Source organism: Lodderomyces beijingensis, assembly GCF_963989305.1.
Source record: "Lodderomyces beijingensis strain CBS 14171 genome assembly, chromosome: 1".
Taxonomy (NCBI): Eukaryota; Fungi; Ascomycota; class Pichiomycetes; order Serinales; family Debaryomycetaceae; genus Lodderomyces; species Lodderomyces beijingensis.
The window spans coordinates 2,226,799-2,247,816 of NC_089970.1; the positions used below are offsets into that span (position 1 = coordinate 2,226,799).

A 21,018-nucleotide genomic window follows, 5' to 3' on the forward strand; every position below is an offset into this window, starting at 1 on the left:
AGCCGTGCGAGAAGAAAATTTTTTTTTATAAATTTAGTCTTTTTTTTTTAGACTTTTTTGTCGCAAATATTTCAGGAACCTTCTCTTCTCCAGACGTAATTGAACGTCTGTCTGCCACCACCTCTAGACCGGGAAGTAGGACCAATAATTCGGCAATCACTGGCAAACTCATGGCTAAAGACAAGCATCGGACTGCGCTGGGGGTTGCCCTAGGACCTCTACAATTGAGGGAAAATGTTTTTCTGTTTTTGTTTTCACCCCATGCTTCTAGGCTCGGCTTGAATTTTTTTTTTTTTCATCACCTGCATTGTACCCGATCTGGTACATACATCTTTGGCTTTACTGGACTGTGGAATGAACTGGGGTGGGTTTTTGGAAGGCTTGGGCCTCATATAGAGCAGCAATTTTTGAAACGTACCTAGCCAATGAAAAAAAAAAAAAAACAAAATCCTTGACCATACTGCCTCACGCCATCACCTCTTCTCCCTTCCTCCTTCCCCATCTCCAATCATCCTACTAGCTGGAATGCAAATGTGCTTAAAAACAGGACAAAAAAAAAAAAAGTCAAAAGCACTCGGAACCATAAAAGGGGGAGAAGGGCTCATATGTCGTGAGGGTTCTTCTCTCTCTATCTCTTTCCCTCCAACACATTGTGGCAGCAACCCAAGTAAATTGAACCCTTCCGAGAATTGTTGACCTAATTTTTGTTATTTTTTCGAAAATTAGCCGAAATCAAACCAGGCTTTTTCTTTCTGATGCCCGTGACATACCTTCCTGGTACTACTGTTCCAAGCAGCAGAACATAGTTGTGGTTGTAGATGTAATTGTCGATGGAAGTTGTGGCTGTCAATTTGGTTGTAAAAGTTTGCCTCCAATTTGGTTGTAAAAAATAAAAAACCTACAGAAACTGCGATAGTCTCGCTCTAAGCCCGGAGCGTGTCGCAGTTCCTGTGTCGCAGTTCCTGTGTCGCAGTTCCTGTGTCGCAAATGTGTCCGGAATATTGCTGCTGCTGCGACTCAGAAGGAGGCGTTCTCGGCGGAGGCGGCAGGTTGGCGACAGTGGCAGGCGCAATCTGGGCAGCAAAAAATCCTTCAATACACGATTGACTATTATAATGTGGATCTGCACAAAGTGTGTGGCACTAGTAGTTGGAGATATAAAGTGAGGTGAATATCCCACACCCCACCACCCAGCATCATCTTCTTCCTCATCTTTATCTTCACCACTGCATTCCTCCCACAGACAGTTGTTGACGTTTGCATCTTTGAAAACCACACTTTAGTATAGGCTTTTTTTTCTCGGGAATGGGAAAAAGAAGATGAGTTTCTCCAATAACAAGCAGCGGAACAGCAGCGCAAATGGCAAGTCCAATAAGCATGGCTCATCGCCAAATAACTCAGATGCCACAGTTCACAATACGTTCAATTTTGGCAGTTCCACCGCGTCTCCCTTGTCAGCCGCGTTGAGAAATGATCAGCTGTTTAGCTCGCAGTCTCAAAACGAGTCTGTTGCTGATTCACAACAACAACAACATCAACAACAGCATCAGCATTCTAGAAGTACACACAAGGAGCAAGCCAACCGATTAAGAAACTATTCAATTGGAGAAGCGTTCAACTACAACAGTAGCAACCAAAACAACAACAACTACAACAACAACAATTACAACGGCGGGAACAATTTTGATTTCAGTGGTGGCCGGAGCTATGTCAGTATGAGCCATAGGGCAAGCTTCAACCCATACTTGAGCTCGCCCCAGATCAACACTGGTGTCGAGGTCCATGAGCAAACGGCCAACTTGGCAAACATTGGGGTCGTCGACGGTGATGACTCGTCTTCGGGAGACGACCAGACTCATTTGGAATCGGCCAACTACGACAACGAGGGCTGCCAGGACGAACCTCCAGCTTTCTCGGAACATTCGCAAACGAAACCAAAGCCCATTCTCACCACACTGTCGTCTCATGCGTATTCGACCAGCAACAGCGCAACTCCACTACTTGCCGACTCTTGCTCAAGAAAATTGTACTCTATAGAGTCTCAGGGCCACGAGGAAGATGGAAGCGAAGCTCAACAAACCCCGAAATTCAAGAAAAAAACATTTGCTCCCGCAGGAGAAGAAGATGTAGAAGATGGGGACAGTTTCAATGGCGCACCCAAATCTTCATATGATGCATACGAAAAAGAGCCCCAGCCAAGTACTCTTCATCAACTACTCCTAAAACCATTCCAGTTTCTTCCTGGGGTGTTTTTAGGGACACTTTTGAACATCTTGGATGGTTTATCGTATGGTATGATTATGTTCCCCATTAGTGACCCCATTTTCGCGGCATTGGCACCAGCTGGGCTAGCCATGTTTTACGTTTCTTGCATTGTTTCACAATTGATTTATTCACTCGGTGGATCTGCTTTTAAAGCAGGCATTGGATCGGAAATGATTGAAGTTACTCCATTTTTCCACAATATGGCATTTGCCATCGCCAAGACCATGGGCAATGACGGAATGGGCGACGACGCCATCATCGCCACCACAATTGCATCTTATGCCGTATCCTCAATTGTCACTGGCCTTGTATTCTTTCTCCTTGGTAAGCTCAAGTTAGGCGTCTTGGTGGGGTTTTTTCCCAGGCATATTTTGGTTGGGTGCATCGGTGGAGTGGGCTATTTCCTTGTGGCAACAGGTGTTGAAGTTTCCTCGAGATTGGAAGGTGGGCTTTCCTACAACTACGAAACTTTTAAGTATTTGTTCTTTAACCACCTCACTTTTCTTGAGTGGACCATCCCACTTGCATTGGCAGCATTTTTGATCATCTTGCAGCACAGAATCCACAACTCTCTTTTGGTGCCGCTATACTTTATTGTTGTTTTCATCTTGTTCCACATCGTGGTGGCTTTAGTCCCGAATTGGACTTTGCAAACGGCAAGAGACTTGGGATGGATTTTCCCTGCTGTTGAAGACGACCAACCATGGTACCTGTTTTACGAACTTTACAAGTTTGGTTTGATTGACTGGTGGGTCTTGCTTCGACAAGTACCAACAATGTTGGCATTGACCTTTTTCGGAATCTTGCATGTTCCAATCAATGTCCCAGCTTTGGCTGTGAGCATAGGCATGGATGAAATCGACGTCGATCGAGAACTCGTTGCCCATGGCTACTCCAACGCGGTTGCAGGTTTAGTTGGATCGATCCAAAACTATCTTGTTTACACCAACTCGGTGTTGTTCATTCGCGCAGGAGCTAATGAGAGATTGGCTGGTGTGATGTTGGCGATTGCAACTACCGCCGTGATGATGGCTGGTCCCGTTGTCATTGGCTATATCCCCGTTTGCGTCGTTGGAGCATTGATCTATCTCTTGGGCTACGAGTTGCTCAAGGAGTCTGTTTGGGACACGTGGGGAAGATTGAGACCCATTGAGTACACCACGATTATCATCATTGTTGTTACCATGGGCGCAGTTGACTTTGTCGCGGGTATTGGCATTGGTATCCTTTTAGCTTGCTTGTCGTTTGTCGTTGAGGCCGGTAGAACGCCAGTTGTGCAGGGCATCTACTCGGGAAACGTGGCGAGGTCGACTGTGTTGAGGCACCCTAAACAGCAGGAGTTTTTAAAGAATGTCGGTGAGCAAATCTGCATTGTGAAATTGCAAGGCACGATATTCTTTGGCTCCATTGGCGGTGTTGAAAAAGAGATTAGGCTCATTTTTAAAGACGACAAGTTGAAAAAAGTGCCCTTGAGATATTTGATCATCGATATGAAAGGGGTAATTTCAATCGACTTTTCAGCGGCAGAAGGTTTCAGAAGAATTTTGAATTTGACAAATGAGTATCGAACTCAGTTGATAATCTCATCGGTCAAAGATGAAGACGACATTGTTAAAGGGTTGCGAGATGCTGGTCTTTTTGAAAATAACGACCCACCAATTGAGCTTTTCAGCTCGCTCAATTACGCGTTGGAATGGTGTGAAAACTCCTTTCTCAAGACCTACAAGACCTTGAAGAAGAAACATACAAGCATCCCTGGCCATTCTGCTTCTCGAAGCGTACCCGAGGCAAGCAACACCTCGGGAAGTCGCAACAACTCCTTCCAGTCGCCATCATCGTTTGGAGCAAAACTCTTTGGCCATTTCGGTTCGAATGAGTTTGGTACCCCCAGAACCAAGCAAGTGCTTCAAGCAGCAAGCAAGACTGTTTATGATGAGCACAAGACAGAGAGTAAATACCATGTTGCCCAGAATGACAAATTTGCTAAGCAGCCATTGCCATTGCTAATGATTACATTCCAGGGTCTCAGTGATAAGGATACGGAATTCTGGTCTCCGCTTGCTTCTTACTTCATCAAGGAACAAATCCCCGAAAATATACAATTCTACAATACTTTGAATGACGAGCCCAGCTTCTTTGTTGTTGAGTCAGGCTTGGTCCGTGCAGTGGTGAGATTTGAAACCGAAGGGCGCGAGCTTCATTCTAGCATAGTGCCACTCGTGGCATTTGGTGATTTGGACGACGCTTCCAAATACAGGCAATTCACTTACACCACCGTGAATGACTCCGTCGTTTGGAAATTGACGAGAAGCAGAATGAAGGAAATGTTGAAAAAGAATGGTTCAAAAGGCGAGGCTATATACCATGAGCTACTTGAAATTGAAGCAAAATTAATCAGGGAGAGGTTCGATACCATGACTGCCAATTTGATAATCTCAGGGTGAAAAGAGTGTATGTTTTTGATTTCAGTTTTGTTTTTTTTTTTTTGCTTTTTTTTTTCAATTTGCTTGGTATGGTTTTTTTTTTTTAATAGAGATTCATAGAACGATCCTGCACTAAAATTTAATAAAATTATTTGCATTTGAAGTTGGCTGTAGATGCTAGAGAACAAGTTGCATGGGGATTGGGCAACGGTGAGAATGGCGGTGGTGGTGGTGTTTGATACGTAAATGTGAATGGAAAGGAGGAGTGGCGTTTTGCCGATGCTACCAAGTGCGACTTTCTTGATGTTGCCCCGATAACAAATTCGCAGTTCGGTGTACTACCGCCACGGCAACCGTAGTAATTGAAACAAAGAGACACACGAACCAAACAGCATCCCAACATTGGAAATCTGTGTAAAGAAAACCGATCAACACTTATTTTCAAGCGCCGTTATCAATCTAATCCGACAAAAGAACAAAAGTAATATATGGTCTCATTCACTAAAGTTGCAATTGCTGCAATAGCAGCAACTTTGCAAGTTCAAGCTTCATCCTTCTTCAACAACTACATAGAACGTGCTCTTGCGGTGTTTGCCAATTCCAACGAGCACCAAACGCCACAGCTTTTTGAAATTGAGCCAAAAGAGGATGAGAAAATCCATGCTATATCTTTTCCGAATCCCGGCACCAAGCCCGTGCCAGGCGAATCCCCCATTGAAGTCTGCGACGCTGACGATGCCCAGCTCTTGTCGCTTCAAGAAGTGGTTATCTCGCCCAACCCACCTCAAGCGGGAGCCAACCTTACATTCACCGCCAGAGGGACCATAGACAAGACCATCAGCGACGGCGCCTACGTTGAAGTGGACGTGCGCTACGGGTTCATACGTTTAATCCACCAAACGTATGACTTGTGTGAAGAAATCACCAAGGTTGACTTGGAGTGTCCTATTGAAAAGGGCCAACAGATTATCAGCAAAGTTGTCGAAATACCTGCCGAGGTCCCACCGGGGAAATACTTGGTGAATGCCAGAGCCTACACGAAGGACGATGAATACATTACGTGCTTAACTGCTACGATTGTGTTTCCTGCTAAATGAGTGCCGAGAGGGGGTGGCAAGAGACAAAAACAACCAGCACCAGCACCACGACAAAGAGAATTTGAAATACGAAGGCGTTAACATTAGATTCAGATTTGCAAGTACTTTTTATAATGTTTAGATTGATTAGAATACAGTTTTTGCTTGAGGCAGTAGAAGATAGTGGTTAGTTGTGGCTACCGCGTTGGTTGTTGTTACTTTGTAGGAGTACGCGATACAATGTGATAACGTTTTACACCTGTGCATCATCATGCATGGATTTTACAGACTCTGGTACGGCGTTTCCTGTGGTGGTGGGTCCGGTGGTGGTGAGAGGAGTGAATGGCGGTGGTGATCCAGGGCTATTCCCAATCGGGTAATAAAATGGCGCCGCTTCCACTGCATAGAATAAGTCGAGAGACACACTCAAAGAGAGTGTGGAAATTTTTATTGACCCACATATACTCTGGTCCACCAGTTACTGAAGAAGACCAGAAACACCAGAGGTTGTTTGCTTAGCCACTTTAGGGAAGACGCTTCTGAGCAAAGCATGTTTGAAATCGAGGAATATTTCTCAATTCAAATCTTTTTCATCATACTACGAGAGACGCTAGAAACAGCAATCATCATCTCGGTACTTTTGTCATTTATAAATCAGCGATCTCATAAACACGATGATAACAGTCAAGGTGAAGAAGATTCGTCCGCACAACGTGACGCGTCGGATCTACGGCCTACAGCGTCCAGTGCTTCCAAGATGTCGAACCTAGCAAACGTGCAGCGGAAACTCAAGCTTCAAGTCTGGGTGGGTGCCATCATGGGACTCGTGATTTGTTTCATCATTGGCTTGATTTTCATTCTTGCATTTTACATAATTGGCAAAGACTACTGGTCGTACACGGAACGGGTCTGGGAAGGCGTCTTTTCCATTGCCTCGAGTGTAATCATCACCGTTATGGGGTTGGGACTCTTGCGCATCAACAAAGTGATGAAGTTGAAATGGTGGATCAAATTGGGCGACGCCTACAATGACCAACAGCAGGACTTGGACGAAGAGGGAGAGCTGGAGATTGCCAAGTGGGGTGACTCAGAAAGCGAAATCACGAGAGAAGGCGTCGAGGACGTCGATGGTGCCAGTGAGGAGCTGAGAAACTATGGCGGCACAAGGGTGAGCTCCGAGTCTGAGAGCGCACCCTTGGCTCCCAGCGCGAGGAAATCTTCAACTTTATCATCTGCCGATGCTCATCGTCACCATCGTCACCATCAGAAAAGAAAAGGTGGCTTGAGCAAGAAATATTTCTTGGCGATCTTGCCCTTGATAACCACCCTCCGTGAGGGACTCGAGGCCGTGGTGTTCATTGGAGGAATCGGCATGTCGCAACCACTCACATCGATCCCGCTCTCGATTTCATGCGGCATCGCAGTAGGGTCGCTGATTGGATTTCTCCTATACAAGGGAGGCAACAAGCTTTCGCTCCAGTATTTCCTCATTTTTTCAACGTGCTTCCTTTACATTGTGTCAGCGGGGCTCATGTCACGTGGAGTCTGGTTCCTCGAGTTGGAATCCTACGTGAGAGCATGCGGCGGATTTGACCCTAGCGAGACGGGAAGCGGACCCGGCTCGTATGATGTCGCGAAAAGCGTATGGCATGTCAATTGTTGTAACGGGTTAACCGATGGATGGTGGATGGTGCTTAATGCCATCTTTGGATGGACCAACTCAGCAACTTACGGTAGTGTCACTACTTACTTTACCTATTGGCTCTTGGTTATCATATGGTTGAAAGTCAAGTTGTATGAAGAAAGACACGGCGTTTTGCCCTTTGTGCCTACTAAATGGCAGATTAAGAGGATCAGGAAAAAAATCAGATTGTATGAGTTGAGAAATAATCAAAATTTGGAGAGTTTGGGTGATAGGGAACGTGAGCTCAACGTTGAAAGTGTCGAAGCCCAGGCTGAGGCACAGGGACTATTGGAGTGAGAGGCGAGGGATGAACGGAGTGGTGAGAAGAGTTCTACATAGCATGTATTTAAAAAAAGAAAAATATCACGACCTTGCATTGCACTCGATACCTTCACACTTGTCTTGATAATCGTTTCTTCCTTCCTCCCTCCCTCCCTGTAAATCTAAAACATTAGCGTGTATTAAAGTCTGTCTGTTGAAACACAACTACTTACAAGAATAAACTTTCTCTCCGCTGGTCGAAATATCGCGGCTCATCAAAAACATGGTACCGATGTCCTCTTACCCCGTCGCCTCTAAACTTTTGCGGCAACCTCAACTCCTCGTCAATTTCATACTCGTCAACGAAATTGTTGCCGTAGTAAAAATCAGCATTGAAATCGGCTCTCTCTTCAGGAGTAGCAAGTTGGAACTTGGCGATTTGCAACTCGGTATCGGTAATTGTCGATCTCGAGATTCTCGCATACGCGATTTTTTTCAAATCTCTAAATAAAATGTATTCGCACCACCGGTCCCAGTCCGTTGAATCGATATCATGCATGCGCGATTTCTCCGATGTATACGTGAAATAGTTGCCCTGGAGCGGGTCAGTCACCAAGTAGCTCAACAAAACCATGGGGTTCTTGGACTTGCTCATAATCTCCTCCAACGCTAAACTTTGTAGCCTCCGGTCTTCCACATCTTCTTCTTGACCCGAGTGGAACACAACAATGTCAACTTCTTCACCGTAGATATCCAATGTGGCATGGATAGCGGGAGCGAGCTCCCCCACGGGCGAAGGCATCAAGTGATGCGTGGATTTGAGAATTGGGAACTTGGATAATAGCGCTGCGCCCCATGTGTGCTTGTTTGGACCTGGTCCGTAGTCAACGTACATGCCGAGATCCTCGGCAATCTTTTGCGTAAAGTCTCGGTTACCGCCAATGAGTCTCTGGGTATCACTTTCCAAGAGTCCAATTATGTCAACCTCGGCGTCTTTGATGAGATCCCTCATTCGCGTTTCCGATGACCACATGTCATTATCTAAACCAAAGTGTACACACCAGATACCTGTGGTAAATGACTGCGATTTCTCATTGTAAGGGTGGCCTAGATCAGATGGATACCTCTTGATTGTACCTGCCAAGGTGAGCGCTAAAAGTACAACGATGATTGAGCAAAGTTGTTTCAACAAATTTGTGCAGCCACTGGCCAAAGGAGCTGGCGTCTTTTCCAGTTTCGGTCTCGAGTTAATTGCGTTGGCAAATAGTCTCCACCTGTAATTAAAGACGCCGACAAATATCAACACCGTTGACACACCCAAGATCAAATCGGTCCGTTCTCTCAACAATGGTCCGTAGGGGACAAATGCATAAGCGACAATCCAAATACTTCCAAGTGAGATGATGATATCTACAAGGAAACCCACAAAAAAAGTCCTACTTGGATTGTACCCACTCACCGACTGCATAATCACAGGAGCCAATGTCGCCAAGTAGAACACGTACACCAATGTAGCCGCAAAGCCTGCCCACCCTTTAAAGTTGTAAGTTGCCACAGCACTCGCAGTTCCAACTATCAAATTGTAGCTCCAACTGCTCAATGCTATTGACGAGTACTTTGTCGAGACGAAAATCCCCAAGCTAAACACAGCCAAGTGTGGGAGCGCGCCTGTTATCGGTGTTGGGCCTTGAATTGGGAACCCCTCCCACGTCCAAAGGACCAAAGTGCCTGAATCGGATAAAAACGCTTGCAATGCGAAAAAGTAGCCTCCAAAGCCAAAAGCTCCCAATAAGAGAGACCCACCTGAACTTGCCGTTATTGGTGGTAATGTCGTTGTCTCACTCATGTTGGGCGTTGACAAAGCTGCTAAAAGCCCGACAAAAACTGCAATGCCATTGTAGCCTCCATTTTCAGCGTGCATAATGGGCCACGCCGGATTGTTGGAGTAGTTTAAAAATTTAAACACCGATGTAGCGAGCAATCCCAAGGTGAAAGTGGCGATGTACGAGTTTAGTTTTTTCGGTTGATTTGATAAAGCCCAAAATTCATTGACAAATGCCATGACTGCAAATGCAGTCCCCGCGGTGATCGTAAGGAGCCTCTTTTCCGGGTCGACAATTTTGTAGGATCCAATTCCGAGTGTAACTGTCAACGATCGAGCAAATTGAGAATTGGCCGCGAGATATTTTCTTAAACTGGAAGGGAGTAATAGAATTGGGGCTAAAAATACTACAACAATGACAGCTTCGTATCCCGTGAGTCCCAATTCCCATAACGGAAAATACCAAACGCAAACATACAATGAACTGACAACTGTCCAAAACATGTACGAATTCACGGCGTTTGCCAAAAACTCGGCAACTGTAAACTCGTCCTTCTCAACAAAGCTTGCTACCGGTTTTTGAACGGGCTTTTTTTTTTGCCCCGATACCACTTTGACTCCTTCGCCCAGGATCGAAATGTCAATGTTCTGGAAATCCAAGTAGGACCACGAGTCAAACAAGATGTCCAACGCAATCAACCCCCATTCGAAATAGGCGTATATCGAGTAGGCGCCCGCCCTCACGTGGACCTTGTGCTGGATGAACCAGTAAATCAAGGGTACAATCGTACCGAAAAACGCCCACGCCGAGTAGAATCTCGCGCTGCGCTGGAACGACCCCTTTGGCGACAACAAGGTGATGCACATGGTCCATGGCACAGTCAACAAAATGTACAAAATCATAAACACGTCATGCGCGTCATGGTCGTCCGTCGACGTCACGTACATCCATCCACCTGCTGAAAAAGTTCGCAACACGCCTGCACTCGCGGCAACGTAGGGGATGTACGAGCTCTGCCTGTACAATGATATAAAGTCCAATGCGAGCATGCCAAACCTGGGGGCTGCGGTCAACGCAATAATGATTTGGAAAACCGATCTTTCGGGGTACCTGTCCCCAATCGTTGCAGAAACACTGGGGAACCATTCGTCGGGGTAACCAAACGAGGCATTCTCGACAATTTTGTGATAATGGAGTGCCACTCCCACCGCCAACGCTGCAAGAAACGACAGACTTGCAAACAAGGTGTGAGCAAACGAGATCCACTTGGCATTGAAGGAGATTGCCTCGGCTTTTTTCAATCCTTCGTAACCTGACGAGGCTACTTTCGATGCCTCTTTCTCTGCCATCAGCCCTGCTTCTATCTCGAAAAAAAAAAGGAAAAAAAACCTATCTTTTGACCCCAAACCAAGAGCTAAACAACGGTGAAACTCAATGGTGACACGGTCTCAAGATGAAACAAATAAAGGAACAAAAAACCCGTCAAAAAATGGAGACGAAATGAGCCTGGTTGTTCCTCTTTGTTGTATTCTTTCTGGTGCCGTAGTGGGTGTTTGGGCGGCGGTAGTGCAAACAGGTTAAATCTGGTCCAGTTAAAATTTATCTTTTGACAATTACCAACAGGACCTCAGTTGCAAGCATCCACAACCAATTGAGCTAGAAGTTACTCCCAGCTTCTTTCCGCCTCTCGAGTCCCTTTTCACTGTATTTGGCGCCTGTCAAGCATCAGGAACAACACTACTTACAAATCCTCGAGAAACAATGGGTATGTGACGAATTTTTTCTCTTGGAGTTGATAGGTGATCTTTGCGATTACTAACACCCGTGATAGGTAAACTAGACAGCTATGCCAACCACCAAAGGCCCGAACTCGTATCATTTGACGATATAAGCTACAACGATTTATCGGAAGTGGACGCTGCTAGAAAATCGATGCTCAGAGAGCAGTGGATAAGAACATACGAGTTGAGAGTGACACACGAAGCCGTGAGGAAATGCAAACAATACCACCAGGACGACGCGGGAAGGAATTGCAAGCCGTTGATATTGAAGTACCTCAAGATGCTAGAAGCATACCAATTCCAGGGCTACCAAGGCTACCAAAAGAACGATCCGTCGAAATAGAAACAAAAACTAGCGCTGCTGAAATGTGGAGGCCATGGGTTCCCATCATTGGGCGGAGAAGAAGAAACAGATGATGAAAACACTGAAAGCGTTCTCCTCTGGTTCCGGTGGGCCACCATAAAGAGGTAATTATTCGAGTACAATTTTTCAGAATGTAAGAACCAAAAAAAAAAAAAAGATTGCCCTAGTGACTGCAATGGAAAACTACCCATCAAGGCAACACTACATGTATCAACCTCCCCCTCTCCTTTGAGGGAGTTGCCTCTTGCAAGTAGTCTTTATCTTCTCCTCCTCTATACCTATATATGCCGATGCTGGTGGTATTGGTAGGGGTCGTGTAATGTGGCACCAAAATTGGCCCAATGAAATCTGCAAAAAAATCGAGAAAATGGTAGCGCGCCCCTTCCCATAGTGTCTCCGTCTGCGAGGAGCTTTACCGAAGTGGAGAGAGCCATTTGACACCCTATATGGTGAAAAAACTTAGCAGACCTTTGCAAACAAGAGAAGGAGGCAAGCTTTCAGGTCAACTTCAGACATTACACATACAGACACGTGAACTGCACACTACAATGTTTCGTTTAGGAGCTACTCAAGCTGCACGTTCAGCTCAAGGAGTAAGGTATGTCCCGAATTGAGACAGAAACAACGTGGATGAAGGACTCAACCAACTCTGGACTCGCTACGGAGGGATGGACAGAGAGAGGGGTGCCACAGTTTCAATTGATACTAACTACTTGTCCGTTTCATAGAACATATGCCACGTTGCGTGAAATTGAAAACCGTCTCAAGTCCATCAAGAACATTGAAAAGATCACCAACACCATGAAGATTGTTGCATCGACGAGATTGAACAAGGCCCAAAGAGCTATGCAGGCATCCCGTGTCTTCAACGAGTCCGACACCGAGTTCATCGAAAACGCTGACCCGAAAGCACTTGAGCAAGAAGGCGCCGAGGGCCAAGCAGCCAAGCCCGAAAAGACTTTGCTCGTTGTGGTGTCTTCCGACAAGGGTTTGTGTGGCTCGATCCACTCGCAAATCTCCAAGGCTGCCAGAAAAAGAGCTGCTGAATTGAACGACAATGTGGAGATTGTCGCCATTGGCGACAAAGTCAAGACCCAGTTGTCGAGAACCCATGCTGCGCAATTGAAGTTGGCCTTTAGCGGTGTTGGTAAAGAAGCACCCAATTTCATCGAAGTTGCTTTGATCGCCGACGAAATTGCAAAATTGGGCACTTTTGAAAACACCGAAATCTTGTACAACAAGTTTGTGTCTGGGGTCTCATTTGAGCCTTCCAAGTTTTCAGTCTTTGCTGCTGACGCCATCCAGAATGCTCCAGGTATCAACAAGTACGAGTTGGAAAGCGAAGATGCGTCACAGGTCTTGTCTGAGTTTTCCTTTGCCAACAACTTGTTGTCTGCCATGGCTGAAGGTTACGCTTCTGAAATCTCCGCTAGAAGAAACGCCATGGATAACGCTTCAAAGAATGCCGGTGACATGATTACAAGTTACTCGATTTTGTACAACAGAACCAGACAGGCTGTCATTACTAACGAGTTGGTTGATATCATTACCGGTGCCTCGTCTTTGGAATAGAGACGCGGCAAGGTCTGAAGGTTGTTTATCGTTGATCCTTGGCTTTCTACGAAAACTAAATAGAAATCATTCTTGAAAAGAAAGAAAAAAATTTGGCGTTGAATTGTCTTTTATTTACAACTACTCTAGTTTGACGCTTCTGTAGATCTTGCGTATAAACATTAGACCGGTGAGAACCGAAACTGAACCTCCAGCAACACCGATAATGAAGCACGCGAGCGCCATGTAACTGAAGTAAAGCAACGTGCTGATGTAATCGTCAATGTTGAGCACTTTGAAATAGTAGTAGATGGAGTAGCCATAGATGTACCAAGCGATGCCGGACCCCACTCGGAAAGAGAGCCACTGCCAGTTGGCGTCATTATAGTAAACGAGCGAAATGTAAATCGCTATAATGGTAGACTCGGCTAGTATGATCATGAGCATGATTGTTGTGATGAACAGGAAGCCATACATGTAGTAAAAAGTTGTCTTTTCCAACCATACCGAGTTGAAGATAAAGATGAGTTCAACATATACTATTCCAAATGGAATGAGCCCAAAGACCGCGGTTGACTTGACAAATGATGCAATAGCTCTAATGACTCGAAATCTATATCTGTAAAGAGTACGAGTACGAGTACTGTCACTTGTCTTTTCCCCAAGCTCGTGGTATTCCAGTATGGCTGATTTCAGGCCCACTTTGTAGTTGTTGCCCATCCATCCACCAACGATGCCGAGGGGACACTGGATCAAGATAAACAAGGAAACAAACACAACAATGGTGCCAAATGGCAACGCGGTCGAGGCCTCCTGAGCCCACACAAAGAAATTAAGTAGCATCATTAGCAGGAACAAAAACGCCGGCAACGCAGCGCTAAACGTCAATGCAAGCGGCACTGCTCTTGACACACTGTAGGGATACTCAGTCTCATTCTGCAAGCACTTATAAATGTTGATGCCGATGAATGACGAAGCAAGGCCCGATAGCAGAAAGCAAAATATCGAAAACGAAAACAATGCACTTTGGTGGTTGTTGACAAATGAGTTTCTGCGTATCGAATCGAGAGAATGAAGCGTGATAACGCCAATCACGGCAATGAGCAGCTGTATGCCTCCCGAGACCAACGTGGTGAGGAGCAAAGGCGAAGCAGGGGTTTTGCTCACGTCATGGGCCAAACTGTTCCAAATGGATAGGTTGCTGGACTCGTTGGGGGTTGAGAAACTCGGAGCGAGCTTGTGAAAGTCCTTCTTCATAATCTGAATAAAGACCACCATTACAACAGCGGAAACTAGAAAGATAAGCACCAACGAATTGACTAATGAAATCCAGTGGATTTTCTTGCTCGCACTCACGGACTCATTCGCGTAGTACAAGTCCCATCTCGAGTCATAATCGATGGAACTGTCTTCGCGCCAGTAAACGGAATACGTGTATGGAATAGTTGTGCGTTCGCTCAGAAGTTGTCCGTTTTCATCATACTGGGGCCGCAAGGCGAAATTCTTGTAGGACTTGGATGCTCCCGGACACAAGGTGTCGCTGACACTTTTGGGGTAAACTTCAAACCCGACAATGTACGATCTGTCATTGGGTTTATCTCGGTGATATCGAATCACCAACATCACATGGTTGTAATAATAGCTCACTCCCTCGTTATCAACAAACCCCAAGGGGAACCCCGCGGCGTAATATTTGTTGCGGTGCAAATTGCTTTCAAAAGTCGTGGCGCCGGGGAGTCCATCAACGGACCAGTGCGCAACATAGCCATCCTTGACCAACTGCGCCGCTCGCTTGATCCCCGCTTGTGTAGCTCGCAAGTCGCATAGCCTCGAGCAATGGGAATCCATGCCGAAATTGAGCTTATATCCACTGTCCCATATCCTGTCCCCCCGCAAGATCTCCCCGAGCGACAAGTGCACGGGCTTGGCGCCATGCATGGGCGGGCAAACAAACGATAGACTGTACCATGCGTAGGGGAGCTGGGTATGATCGGATTCAATCTTGTTCACAAATAGCGAGATCTTGTCTCCATGGCGGAAATAGTTTGGCGGTTTGAAGAAGTCTAGGAGCGCTAGTGTTGAACCAGTGAAAACTGCGAAAATGCAAACGAGATGTAGCTGGAATTGTAGCATGGTGGTGCCCACGGAATCAAATAAAAAAGGAAAGAAAGAAAAGAAAAGAAACGAAAGTCTGTGGCGATTGAAATGGTCAGCGTTTGAACGAAATTGGGTTGAAAAATTGTGTAGAAAGCCACTGTGGGTGTTTAACTTTCGTATCGATACCTAAATCTGGTGGGAGAGCAAACCTGCCATTGAAATTCGAGGAAGGAAGGAAGGAAAACTGAAAAATCAAAAATTGAAGCGAAAAGAACGGGGCTAATGAATAGTGGCAGTAGAGAGTAGACGTGTGTCTATTGAGCTTAGAGCCAACAACAACAAGACAAGGGTTCAAGGGACCTGAGAGAGAGAGGATAAGCAGTAAGTGGGCTGCACAGGATGCAATTGGCGGAATTTCTGTTTTCAACTTATCGCGACCCTTGTTACCAAACAAAGGAAGTATTGCCATCGTCAATCCTTTTGATTGTCCCAGACCCATGGTTGCAAACACGCCCCCTTACCACGGGCACCAGCACCGGCACCCCCCTCTGGCTTTAGCTCAATTATTAAAATGAAGTAAAACTCGAAGTAGCTCAAGATCCGGTTGTGGCAGATTATTCTGGAGAGATTTACGAGGGAAGAAATAACGATGCTGCATCGATTTGCATACACTCGAGTTTGTTCAAAATTCGGTTCAAAACGAGTCGAGACTGCAAACCACGACTCTTGTATTAAGCTTAATGGCAAACCTTGTATGCAAATTGAAGAAACGTGGTGGATGTGCTTGGTTTGCTTATTTGGGAGGGGGAAAAAAAGACCACCCACGAGTTGTTTGCGAGCTAAAGTCTACTCTGTAGCAACATCAAGAAGGTTTCGCTTGTTTTTGACGATGTGACTATACGCAAAATTTTAGCATCCGTTCGAGGACAGTTGTTGCAAAGAAAAAGAAACCTCGCTTGTTTCAGAGTTACATTTCTTTTGCAGAGACGAGAGGAGAGGAGGACTACATGGCTTAGCGAAGACGTTCATTTCTCACACTTCAACGACGTGCTCGACCCCTGCCAGTCCCTTGACCTTTGAAGACACTGTTTTTCTAGCAAAGAGGCAGCAGTTGTGCGAGAGAGAAATGCCAAACGGGTCTACCCATAGGTCGCATTCGTAGGACTAATTGTTTTCGAGTTCGCAAATGTTTTATTAGTCAGTGGATACCAATATTTGATGTTCTCTTTCTACTCAGGAAGCCGGTACGTATAACTGAAAATCTCCGTCTACGGAAAGGTTGGGGGCTAAAATGAGGCTGAAGAGGCGGTAACTTTAAACGAATCCCTTTTTTTTTGTTCAAAGAGACGAGCGTGAACAAGTTTGGCAAGGGACTGATCATGTCACCGGAAATGAAAAAAAAAAGAGAAGAGGGAACTCTTCGATATTTGTTTCACGATAAGCTTTTGGAAGCATCTCCAGCTGGCAGCATCTTCTTCAAATTGCTATTGTGGAGTTAGAAATCTTTTATCGTCAGAACAAACTGAGCTTGTTTCTAGAAGGTCGGGGGCTCCATTTAATTTCAAGGACTTTTAACGCTATTTTCGCAAAGCCCGACATCTCTTTGTCTGGATTAACCACAGCAAACTTAGTGGTAAATGGGAAAATTTTGTTTGAAAATTTAGCTAAATTCTTTCTTTTCAGAAAAAGACGAGATTTCAACCATTGATCCTCGCTAAATTGAAAAATGCGGCCCGTGTGTTATCTTCATTTTCTTCAGAGGTTCCTCCCAATTCCGTTGAAATTGATGAAAACGTTCAACATTGCCAGATAGATAGAAGGGACGTCTACTAAACAAAAAAAAAATTATCTCTTGAACAATTGACACCGCCAAGAACTGGTGCAATTTGCGCTTTCTTCTCCAACCGCCTGTTTCATCATCAGAAGGTAAAAAACATGAGTTGACCTGGAGACAAAGCGTGTTGGAATTGGCAACATCCCCCAAAGTTCTTATCTCGATAGAAGCGATTCCACAGCGGCGAGCCAAGGGGGCGACGGGAAAAATGTTGAAGCGAGCGGGAATCAAAAGGAGGTTGGGGGGGGGGGGGGGGGGCACTATAGAACACAGAAGATAGCCCAGTTTGCAGTCGTATTTGCTAATTACGTACGCCGCCTTGCCAGGTGCGGCGTGTTTGAATCCTGAACATCCCGAGCATGGAATGTTTTTCTTTATTTCGTCATTGATAAGATAAAGGCTCGTCAGATTGGGGGTGAAAGAAGGGGTAGGGGAAACACTCACAACTATCAACAAGCCGTGGGGGAGGGAGGGAGTGAATAGCGGAATCTCCATCAAAACATCAGAAGCGATGCTATATATAAAGTGAGATCTGACCTCCAGCTCCAACCGTTGCAGATCTCGAACCAACAATAGGCTCGGGATCAATAAGCTACTAGTATTTAATAGTGCCATGTCTGAAAAAAGCGACGAAAAATTTGGAGAAGCTCGAGTTGAGCCGGTGGCTTCTTTTACAAAGTCAGATTTAGAAGACAAGAATCTCCATGTCTTGACTGCGTTTGTTTCTCCCGGTGGTAAAGAGGTCAAGATCACCAACAATGTCGATCTGGCTATGAAGTACGCGTTGGAGCACCAAGGTGAAGACATCGTGATTGATGACGCTACAAACAAGAGATTATTGAGAAAGATTGATACTTTTCTTTTACCTGTCATGTGTTTGTTATACATGTGCCAGTTTATGGACAAGCTCACCACCAGTTACAGCTCCATCTTGGGCTTGAGACAAAGCTTGCATATGAAGGGGGACATGTATAGTTGGACGACGACGTGTTTCTACTTGGGGTATTTGGTGTTTGAGTTCCCGGCGTCTTTGTTGCTCCAGAGATTCCCCGTTGCAAAGACAGTATCTGCTTTCATTATAGTCTGGGGGATGATATTGGCATTGTGCGCCGTGCCGCAGTACCCTGGCTTCATTGCGTTGCGAACCATCTTGGGCATGTTGGAGCTGGCAGTGACGCCCGCGTTTGCCATTATAACTTCACAATGGTATAAAAAAGAAGAGCAATTCCTTAGAACAGCTTTTTGGTTTGCTTCAAATGGAATTGGAACCATTGTCGGACTGGCAATCAGCTGGGGGTTGTACAAAAACGCCGAGTCGTATTCTTTACCCGCGTGGAAATTGGTCTTTGTTGTCACCGGATGCATGACAGTATTCCTTGGTTTCCTTGTCATGGCGCATATCCCCGACAACCCCACCGGCGCGTGGTTCCTCACTAAGGAGGAAAAAGTGTTGGTTGTTGAAAGAATCAGGTCAAATCAACAAGGTTTCGGTAACCCACGATTCAAAAAGAGCCAGTTTATCGAGGCACTTCAAGACGTGAGAACTTGGCTCTTCTTTTTGTTTGCCATTTCCTCAAACATCCCCAACGGAGGCATCACTAGTTTCGGGACAATCCTCTTGAAAGAGGATTTTGGCTACAGCACCGCGGACTCTTTACTCATGCAGATGCCGCAGGGAGCCGTTGAAATAGTTGGCTGTACCTTGTTTGCGTGGCTCGCCAAGTACTTGAAGTCTAGAACGTTGATGGCCGTGGGAGTCACAGCTGTGGTGGTGATGTCTCAATGCCTCTTGGCGTTTGCTCCAACTAAATCCGGCAGACTTGCTGGACTCTATTTGTTTACGCTTGCTCCCGTTGGCTTCATCTGTGTGCTCTCCCAAGTGTCTTCCTCGGTTGCTGGCCACACGAAGAAGGTCACCGTCAACGCTATATTCTTGATTGGCTACTGCGTGGGAAACCTCATTGGGCCACAAACGTTCATCTCGACGCAGGCTCCCAAATACCAAGGGGCCAAAGTCGCGATTGTCGTCTGCGGTGTGTTTTCGCTTTTATGCTTGATTGCCATTTACGTGTCGTACTACGTGGACAACAAGAAGAGGGACTCGATGCCGCCCGTCGACATGAGCCACGTTGAAAACTACGAGTTTGCTGATCTCACGGATAAGGAGAATCCCAATTTCAGATATGCTCTTTGACGCTGCCTTGCCTCTTTTCAATTAAAGTTATTCGTACTGAGTTGTTTTTTTTTTTAGGTTTCAGTTGATCTTTTCACCATCTCTCTAAGCTTTATCACTGATATCTTGCTGAGATTTCTCCTGGAGGTTGGCCACCAAAAGGCTATCTGTTGTCTCTGCCAACCCCACCCCCTTCCTTTTTCCTTTCACTGAAGAGGTCCACCATATCCGCTTATCGAAACAGCCGCCGTTGAGGCTGGGGACTCGGAGCCTGGTATACACTCGTCAAAATCCCCGAGAAACATTACGAGGGGATACGAGAAGAGTCACGTGCGCGGATTCGGCGCGGAGATAAGAATACCACCTAGCACAAAACTGGCCGTGAGTCCTTTTCCGCCTTTTTATTTTCCCGAAATGGATTGCCCCATTCTCCGCATTTTTGAAAAATACATCAAACCTTCCTCGACATGTGAAAAACAAATAATATTCAGAAGTCAACTGTTTCCTCTTTGAATTTTGCTCCTTGAAAAGCAAAAAATAAAATATGTGGAAGGACTTTCATTTGTATATGCTCTTCTTTTCCCTCTTTTCAGAAGATCAATCTCGTAGTTGTCAAAACTAGTGTAATCAGTTAGATTTATTAGAAAAAAAGATGGGTAAAGGACAATCTCGACAGAAATACGCTTTAATCACCGGTGCTTCCTCTGGCATTGGCTACTCACTCGCCAGAGAGTTTAGCAAACGAGGCTACAAAGTCTTGGCCTGTTCTCCAGCAGAGGTAATTCACCTTCAAGACGACTTGGTCGCCAAGTACGGGGTCATCTCCATACCAGTTGACATTACAAACGCAGAGGACTTGCAGAAGTTGAAAAAGAGGGTCTTGGAAGAGACATCAGGCTATTTGGACGTGCTTTACAACAATGCCGGGATTGCATTTGGCTCATCGTGCATCGAGATGGAGGAGTCCAAATTGAACAAGCTTTTCCAAGTTAACGTGTTGGGCCACATCAACGCCACGAGGCAATTGGCTCCATATGTCATCAACGCCAAGGGGTCGATTGTCTACACCAGCTCGGTGGCTGCGAGAGTACCTCTCGCATGGACGAGTGTCTATAGTGCAACCAAGGCGGCTATCGACGCCTACGCGCAAACTTTGCATGGCGAAATGGCGCCGTTTGGAGTCAAGGTCCACAGTGTCATTACGGGAGGAGTGCAGACTGCAATCGCGGGTAGTCAGGACCTTGCACAGTTGGCGCAAGAAAATGAAGGTTCAATTTATAATGTTGACGGCGCGTTGGAGTGCCTTATTGCCACGAGCAGGATGGCTATTGATAGTCACTGTAGCCCCGACGCATATGCCAAGGATCTCGTTGCAAAAGTGACCAAAAAGCTGAACAAGTTCAACTTGTATGGCGGATACATGAGCTACTTGTTGCATTTCATCAGCCGTTTTTTCCCGTTGTGGTTGGTTGAGTTTCTCATCCAAAGATTTTTTAAGCAGCATATTGTGTTGAAAAACGTTGCCAAGATGGTGAAGGCAAGGGACTTGCAAAAGAAGAAAATCTTTGAATGATGGAGTCGCAAGCCTGATAGTTACGGTACTTTTAGCATAAACGAGAAGTTTCAGATTCGTATATCCCTGTTTCTTGCTTTCTCTGAACGATTGTTGAGCACTCAATGCTAGAT

At 45.7% G+C, this 21,018-nt stretch overlaps 9 protein-coding genes across 9 annotated transcripts; 7 read left to right on the forward strand and 2 right to left on the reverse strand. All coding sequences in view use genetic code 12, as the record gives it.

Moving 5' to 3' along the window:
* Positions 1-1,319: 1,319 nt before the first annotated feature.
* Positions 1,320-4,709, forward strand: LODBEIA_P09160 (uncharacterized protein; the record flags this gene model as incomplete). Its single annotated transcript, XM_066976889.1, has 1 exon — positions 1,320-4,709. The coding sequence occupies one exon, from the start codon at positions 1,320-1,322 to the stop codon at positions 4,707-4,709; it is 3,390 nt and encodes a 1,129-aa protein (XP_066827854.1).
* A 467-nt stretch (positions 4,710-5,176) lies between these two features.
* Positions 5,177-5,785, forward strand: LODBEIA_P09170 (uncharacterized protein; the record flags this gene model as incomplete). Its single annotated transcript, XM_066976890.1, has 1 exon — positions 5,177-5,785. The coding sequence occupies one exon, from the start codon at positions 5,177-5,179 to the stop codon at positions 5,783-5,785; it is 609 nt and encodes a 202-aa protein (XP_066827855.1).
* Positions 5,786-5,898: 113 nt separating this feature from the next.
* LODBEIA_P09180 (uncharacterized protein) lies at positions 5,899-7,745 on the forward strand (the record flags this gene model as incomplete). The annotated part of the gene is made up of 2 exons (XM_066976891.1): positions 5,899-5,937; positions 6,243-7,745. 2 exons carry the CDS (start codon positions 5,899-5,901, stop codon positions 7,743-7,745), a joined length of 1,542 nt encoding a protein of 513 aa, XP_066827856.1.
* Positions 7,746-7,938: 193 nt separating this feature from the next.
* Positions 7,939-10,881, reverse strand: LODBEIA_P09190 (uncharacterized protein; the record flags this gene model as incomplete). The annotated part of the gene is made up of 1 exon (XM_066976892.1): positions 7,939-10,881. The coding sequence occupies one exon, from the start codon at positions 10,879-10,881 to the stop codon at positions 7,939-7,941; it is 2,943 nt and encodes a 980-aa protein (XP_066827857.1).
* Positions 10,882-11,293: 412 nt separating this feature from the next.
* On the forward strand, positions 11,294-11,656 carry LODBEIA_P09200 (uncharacterized protein; the record flags this gene model as incomplete). The annotated part of the gene is made up of 2 exons (XM_066976894.1): positions 11,294-11,297; positions 11,364-11,656. The coding sequence occupies 2 exons, from the start codon at positions 11,294-11,296 to the stop codon at positions 11,654-11,656; spliced, it is 297 nt and encodes a 98-aa protein (XP_066827858.1).
* A 569-nt stretch (positions 11,657-12,225) lies between these two features.
* Positions 12,226-13,249, forward strand: LODBEIA_P09210 (uncharacterized protein; the record flags this gene model as incomplete). The annotated part of the gene is made up of 2 exons (XM_066976895.1): positions 12,226-12,275; positions 12,406-13,249. 2 exons carry the CDS (start codon positions 12,226-12,228, stop codon positions 13,247-13,249), a joined length of 894 nt encoding a protein of 297 aa, XP_066827859.1.
* A 120-nt stretch (positions 13,250-13,369) lies between these two features.
* Positions 13,370-15,361, reverse strand: LODBEIA_P09220 (uncharacterized protein; the record flags this gene model as incomplete). The annotated part of the gene is made up of 1 exon (XM_066976896.1): positions 13,370-15,361. One exon carries the CDS (start codon positions 15,359-15,361, stop codon positions 13,370-13,372), a length of 1,992 nt encoding a protein of 663 aa, XP_066827860.1.
* A 2,411-nt stretch (positions 15,362-17,772) lies between these two features.
* Positions 17,773-19,353, forward strand: LODBEIA_P09230 (uncharacterized protein; the record flags this gene model as incomplete). Its single annotated transcript, XM_066976897.1, has 1 exon — positions 17,773-19,353. One exon carries the CDS (start codon positions 17,773-17,775, stop codon positions 19,351-19,353), a length of 1,581 nt encoding a protein of 526 aa, XP_066827861.1.
* Positions 19,354-19,984: 631 nt separating this feature from the next.
* Positions 19,985-20,905, forward strand: LODBEIA_P09240 (uncharacterized protein; the record flags this gene model as incomplete). The annotated part of the gene is made up of 1 exon (XM_066976898.1): positions 19,985-20,905. The coding sequence occupies one exon, from the start codon at positions 19,985-19,987 to the stop codon at positions 20,903-20,905; it is 921 nt and encodes a 306-aa protein (XP_066827862.1).
* Positions 20,906-21,018: the final 113 nt, after the last annotated feature.